We start from the raw sequence: 7,091 nt of genomic DNA, 5'->3' as shown, positions 1-7,091 counted from the left end.
ACAGTCTTCTATGATCCCCCAGTCCCTGACAAACCTGCTTCTGCACATGTGCTAAATGCTTTCTCATCATAGTGGGAATTTGCTCCACTTTATGCCTTCTCCAGTGGAGCAGTTCTTTTAAGGGAAGGCATCTGTTTGCTGTAGACATCCAATGCTTTTGCAGCTGAATTTTTGGTGTATTTTGCAGCTTGAACCATACTAAGCAGTATAGGGAGGTGTGAGCTGCACGTTGTAATACCCATCGGCCCCAGGTTAAGCAGCTGGGGAGAAACCTGTGAGCAGTATTCAGAACCCAGCATAGCTTTGTGGTAGCCTTACATCTAGGAAACTTGCTTGCTAAGAGATGTATGGCCTCCCACTGCCTCTTCTGGGAGCTCAAGGACACACTTTGGGGCCACCCTGGGTCCCAGTCAGAGGTGCTGATCTCCTGGACTGCACAGAGCATGCAGATGCTTAATGTCAGCTTCCTATGCTCGCTGCCCCAGGGTTATGGATGGAAACACCTAGTGCCTAGACATGTAAAACCTTTGTTGAATCTATCCTGACACCTGTCTGACACTGATCTTCTTCAGTGTTGCCTTATCTTGGCGAGACAGAGGGAATAAGTGAGATGATAGACCTCAGAGAGCAGCAGTTATTATTAGGATAAGGGCTAATGGTTTTAAACTAGAAGGCAGATTTAGATTAGATACTAGGGATAAATTCTTTACTGTGAGAGTGGCGAGTCACTGGAACAGGCTGCCCAGGGAAGCTGTGGATGCCCCATCCCTGGAAGTGCTCAAGGCCAGGCTGGATGGGGCTTTGAGAAACCTGGGCTAGTGGAAGGTGTCCCTGCACTTGGCAGGGGGAGCTGGGACTAGATGATCATTAAGGTATCTTCCAACCCAAACCATTTTATGATTCTGTGATTCTATGATCTACGTATGCCTATTTCCCTTCTGTGTAAATGCCTGTATGTATGCATATGTAATGTATAGATACAAATTTATCATACATACCTCTGTATATCCATCCTGGCTCATCCTCAAGGGCTACTGGAACACATCCTCCAGAAAATGTGCACACTTACACCGTGGAGGGTTATCCCTATGGTAGGCATCCCTATGAAAGCAGCCCAAAACCTGCCTGCAGTGTAGACACATGAACGGAGAGCACATGGCAAATGAACTTGTCACACTTACAGCCATGCTTCAAAGCAGTACTGCCGTCACATGGAGCTGAGTCTTTACTGTGGGATGGCAAGAGCAGAATTCATCTTCTCTGTAGGGAGCCTTCATTATAAAAAAACCTAAAACCGATTAAACGTACCGATACACAACATTCACTCCCATTTTTCTAAGAAGGAAACATAGTACAGGAGAGCTCACTGTGAACAAGATGGACTGTAAACTTGCATGCCACAAAGATAAAAATTTTATAGCTCATTACAAAATATGCATGTACAAGATTCAGAGTACATGAATGTACATCATGTACAGAGGAGTTTTTTCTTATAATAAGGACCAGAAAATTAACTTGGCATTCAGTTAAGATGCATTCTATAGTCCAAATTTCAAGATAATCTTTTTTTATTATTATTCCATAAGAAATAGTACAGACCACACTAGCACACAATGCTGAATTCCTTAGACAAATAAACAGGTTCAGTTCCTCTGTGTATCTATACTCTGCTAAAATGCTGAACGATGCAGCAGTCTTACCTGCAGCATTAACTCAACATGAAGTTTCACTGGGTTATCCGCCCTCAACCTCCTCTGTGAAGGGTGCAGTAAAATTGGTCACACTGAGAAATAACACCCTGCTCTGCACCCACGCCAGACTCCTGTGCAGCAGCTGGGCTGCTGGGGAAGCACCCTGTGCCGTCAGTGCTGCAGCCGCCTGAGCCTCTCTGCAAACGGCTTCACTGCAGGGTGGAGGATAGTCAAATTGCCCTTTCCCAGGCAAAAAGTGTGGTAGTCCAGGAATGTGTTAAACTTACCTGATACGCAGCCTGGGGTGAATGCTGAAGCCTTTCTTCCATGGTGACAGAGGCCAGATACAGCCTGGAAGTGCACAGTCACTGTAGGCATCAATCAAAGTATTGCTTTCTCAACAGGAGAAGATGCAGGGCTCAGGATCCAGTGACAAGCTTTTCAGCTGTAGCTCTGTGTGAGGGGAAGTCAGCACAGTGCTTTGCATGGCTGATGCAGGTTTTTACATGCAGATGACACCCCTGTTGAGCAGGCCAGCAGATACATAGCAGGAGGAGAGGTCCTGACCAGTGCTGTTACACAGTCCTAGACCTGTGATGGCTAGATGGGAAAAGTACATTCCTGGAGTGAAAACGGGAACTTGCCTTGGCCTTCCAGGGACATGGAGGAGTGGAACATGCAGCACTGAGAATCAGGTTGCTATGACTATCCAAAATGCGCTATCCAGGACTGGAACCTTGTAGCAGTCCCACTGAACAAGCCAGGGGCTCCCAAGGGGAACGCTGCTGAGCAATTTTGTTTCTCTTAATTCATGAGCAGGAAAGACAATGTATTTCCCAAAAGTATTAGCACACTTTCTGTGAGCAGGTAGCCCAAACCATAGAGGTAAGCGTGTAACTATCAGCTGCTTCCCCAGCTACAATATACAAAAATTTATTGAGGAGAGATTTGCCATTGTACAGGCTGTGAGGGTTGAAGTGTTCGAGACATCTAAGTGGAACATGCGTGACAGTTTTGTGCATCCAATGCACCTGGAGATTTGGTATATTTAAGTATGTCTGTGAATTGCTATTGTGTATAATGACCCTGAGACAGCAGTCTGTGATGTCCTCATGCCAGAGAATCACAAGAGTATTGACAGCCTAGTAAGTTACTGGTAAGATGATTTCCTTCTTGTAATCAAACAGGGCAAATACAGCACAGGAAACTACATGTGAACGTGAGTTTCAAATACTGAGATCAGAATAAATAAATAGGTGACTTTTGATAAATGAAAAGGTGGATTGAAGGAAATATGACCTGAAGGAATTGCAAGAAGGAATTGCAGAGTGGCAAGCACTTGACTTTTATCACCTAGTTTATTGTATCAGCCACAGATCAGCCGTCGCTCACTCCCACTCTTACCTCCACATGAAGTGGTGCCAGGCTTTCTCGGTGCTGCCTAGGTGGCTGTGACCGAGGGCTAAGAGAACAGTACTATTTCAACTTTGGCAGGGTTTTTCTCTGAAATGAAGACTACCCCAAATCACTTCTTACCTGAATGCCTTCCTTAGGAAGGGCAGCAGCTGGTCTTGCTGTATATTCACTTTTGCTATGAAAAAAAATTGGCCCACCTTAGAAAAATTATATCTAATGATTATATTGTTTTACAAGACACACAGCTCACACAGGTACAGCCCAGGACAGGGTAAGACAGGAGACCCAGTACTTTCAGGAATCCTGTCCAGTCAGACATCAGAACTGTCTCCTCTAAGCTGAAGATACAAGGCTCAAGTGCTCTATTGAAAATGCCTGCAAAGAGCTTCCCCCTCCAGCCCAGCAGAGAAGGCTTACTGCAGGAAGAGCTAGAACCATCCTCGTCCCATCACATGTGATTCCCTTTCTCAGGATTTGCATAAATGACCTAAGCATCTAGACTGAAGCAGTATATTAGAAGGTTTTATCGCACTGACTGCAGAAGTCCTACAGCTCCCCCAGACTGTGTGTAGTGAAATAGAGTCCACAGTAGGTAGGAAGAAAACTTCTGATAAGACATGGCAGAAAATTCTCATAATCATTTGTTATGTGTGGTTACCCATACGTAACCAACCTCATTAAATATCACCCAATTTTTTGCATACCTGCAATAAAGTCATTATTACATCAAAGATTTGAGCCTGAGCCTATTTTTTTAACAGTCTCCTGTTCTGATTTGCTCACTGTGCAACAGAAATTTTACACCAAACTTAGGCAAGGGCTAATTAATTACTCCATTACTGAAAATATTAAGAGGTATAATCAGTAATGTTCCAAATAAGGTAGCATTTATAGACAAGTTCTGATTATGAAGTTTGCTACATTCTATAGAAAACTAGTGGGTATACTCTTCAAGAGAAGATCCATAGGCTAATTCTAAAGATTATTTTTTGTATCAAAGGTAGCAATATTTAGGCCTAAAATCTATTGGCAGCAAGCATCTCTGAATTTCAGATGTCTTAAGTATATTTGGAAAACTGAGTATAGGTGAGTATAGGTGAGTATAGGCTCAAGGTGCTAGCCTTGAGCACTGACCCTTTTGAAAATCACTCAATAAAAATTGCTGGAAGAGAGAAGAGAGTATCACTAAAGGAGTCGGAGTACAATTGAACCTGCAAACAAAGTAAGAGATTTCTTGTATGCCTATGTCCTTTTCGACATTCTGCAATCTTGAGTTCTTTCATTTTATATACTAAATCCATTGATTGCACACATAGCAAGCTAGAAGTCTATCCTTTTTCAAAGGATGATTAAAAATATCAAGGCAGTTTAATAATGTGTCAGAGACAGGAGACCAAAATCCAATAATAAATGAAAATTCATGATTAAGAAAGAAGTACATTTTCCCTTCAAATTTTTAATAGGGAGTTATGAATAGTGGTTTTGTTATTTGTTTTTTTTTTAAAGACAAACAAATACAGGTCTCATTCATAAACTAGTACTGTGTAAACCATTGCAAATTGTAACATGCAGCAAATGCAGCAGTTCAGTATGTACTCCAGAGATTACGGTGGCAAAGGAATGACGCAGGAAGTCTCTGCTTCCTTCCTTAAAGTAAGTTTAAGATTACAAATTAATCTCAAAAGAGATTATGAGTATCTCAAAGAGTTAATGAGTATCTTAAAACTGCCTGCTTCTCTTAATTGTCCAAAGGCCAATTGATCCTCAAGTGTATAAAGTACCAATGCATGAAGATGAGCAGCAGAGCTGAGAGAGCCAGCAAACAAACAGCAGACAGGAACCAAGTGCTGTGTCTGCTTGGAAAGATGCCGAAAATTGGTTTTACCTTCATTCGGCTTTTTATGCTCTTACTTGGTTTCTCCACTATTTGTCTGGGAGTCCTTTGCATTTCCACGAGTTCCTATACATGCAGATGTGGAAATAGCGAGCTGGTGTTCTATTGCCTGTTAACTTTGGGTTTCTTTCTCATTTTGACTGGCATTTTCTGGAGCACTTTCCATGAAGCCTTGAAATTCAGATGCCTCAGCAGTATCTTTATTCGAAACCCCAGCCATGGAGAGCTACATGTCAGCACTATAGACAGGTATGTGTTGCAGACTGCTGCTGACGAACTGGGAGGGAGGGATGCTGTTTTGTAAATATGCTGTGAGAAGAAAGTAATACAAGGTCTTTAGAAAATAAAAAAATATGTAGCCGTTCTATTATATTTCTATGGAGAGAACTGTAATCTGAAATTTGATTTTCTAAAGCAAGCAGCAATGTCCGAACAGCAATTTGTGCAAACAGTACATAAGGCAAGGTATAGTACAGGAAATGTAGCATGTTGCACAGAGCGGTCCAAAGTCATGCATGGAGGCAGCAGGTACAGCAACACCGACTTCAAGGAGCTCCTGCAGGAGCATCATTAGTTCCATCCCAAAAGACAATTCCAGATGTGCTGCTGTGGGATAGATGCCCATATTATTAACAATGAGGTATGTAAGGAGCTTCAGCTAGCTATATGGTTCCTGCTAAAGTTTTCTTGTGTAATCGTACCTTCTATGTCTGAGCAAACTCTGACACTTTGAGAGAAAGAGTTTCTTAAACTGATTGGCACTAGGCCTGACAAAAGTCTTTAACAGGGTCACTGGATATGAATTACTTTTCCCAGACTGTTGTGGAAACCACACCAGAAACACTGATACTGGGTGCTCTAAAGATACTGTAACAATAACACTTAGCAAATTTTGGTTAGATGAGCAGAAACATGCAAAATGGATTTCAAAACTGTGGAAAACAATGATTATTGTAATAACAAACAACTCACTAATTTAACCTACTTTGAACAGTGATGTCTTTCTTCTTCCAAATCAAACTTCTCTTGGGCTCTTGTTGAAATACTCACAAGCACAAGTGTTTGTATGCCATGGGTGGAACCTCTCATGGGGAAAACTCACCTTTTTAGAATGCAGTGTTTTAATAAAACATTTTGTAGAAAGACACAGGTAATCATCCCAGATATGCCAGCTGTTTCATACTAATATATTCCATTGATCTAAACCTAGTTAAGTTTCCATTTGCAGTTTAGGCCTGATCTAGACTTTGGAAACGTAACAGACAAAGCACCTAACCAAGCTCTCTTGAGATAAATCACATTTCACCAGGATGTGTTTCTTTTTGGTTTGCTTTTTTCAGGTCTGACTTCTATCCCCCCTCCTATGAAGACAGCACAGATCCTGAAAAACAGACCTCCTCACTGCCAGTTGCCTCCACACTAAAACAGCAAGAAGTCATCAACATCCCTCCACCTCCGTATAGTGAAAGCAGTGCTGAGTTCATCAGTGAAACTGACCAGGAACAGGCACCACCATACGAATCATCTGCGCAGCAGCTACTGCAGCAGCAAACAGGTGACCAAGACGCAGACCCCAGAGAGGAGTCTAATTCTCAGCCATCCACACAAGAAAACAGTTACCAACAGGATACAGACTGCCAAGGAACCCCAGAAAGAGCAATATCTGTCAGAACATCTGAGACAGGCAGTGGGTAAGCCCCTGCATCTGTAAAGTGGGGAAAGCTGGAAGAAGATGTATGTCAGCGATCCCTAATAGTACACCACTTAGGCTGAAATTGCCCAGGAAAAGCATTGACCATTTGTTTGAAGGGGAGATATAGATATGTATGTATGTATGTATGTACGTACGTATGTATGTATATACATATATACATATATACATATATACATATATACATATATACATATATACATATATACATCTATACATTTATACATCTATACATTTATACATATATAAGGTGCTCAGTATTTCAAAGCAGAAGGAATCTCCATAGAGACAGAAAGGACCAGGCTGTATCTTGCAAAACTCAACATCACTGGCAACAGGAGTTTCTTACGCTGCAAGGTAAATGAAGCATCATGCTGTT

The 7,091-nt window shown here is 41.9% G+C and overlaps 1 protein-coding gene across 1 annotated transcript; it reads left to right on the top strand.

The window, feature by feature from the left end:
- Positions 1-4,620: 4,620 nt before the first annotated feature.
- Positions 4,621-6,800, top strand: TMEM252 (transmembrane protein 252). The gene is made up of 2 exons (XM_056325256.1): positions 4,621-5,250; positions 6,342-6,800. Exons 1-2 carry the CDS (start codon positions 4,895-4,897, stop codon positions 6,694-6,696), a joined length of 711 nt encoding a protein of 236 aa, XP_056181231.1. The 5' UTR covers positions 4,621-4,894; the 3' UTR covers positions 6,697-6,800.
- The last annotated feature ends 291 nt before the right edge of the window (positions 6,801-7,091 follow it).

Source organism: Falco biarmicus, chromosome Z, assembly GCF_023638135.1.
Source record: "Falco biarmicus isolate bFalBia1 chromosome Z, bFalBia1.pri, whole genome shotgun sequence".
Taxonomy (NCBI): domain Eukaryota; kingdom Metazoa; phylum Chordata; class Aves; order Falconiformes; family Falconidae; genus Falco; species Falco biarmicus.
The sequence above is the reverse complement of the archived record's forward strand: the minus strand, read 5'-3'. Positions and strand labels throughout refer to the sequence as shown.

Coding starts and splice junctions, on each gene's coding strand:
- TMEM252 (XM_056325256.1), top strand. CDS start 4,895: ATGAAGATGAGCAGCAGAGCTGAGAGAGCCAGCAAACAAACAGCAGAC. Junction 5,251..6,341: donor CATGTCAGCACTATAGACAG/GTATGTGTTGCA, acceptor TGCTTTTTTCAG/GTCTGACTTCTATCCCCCCT.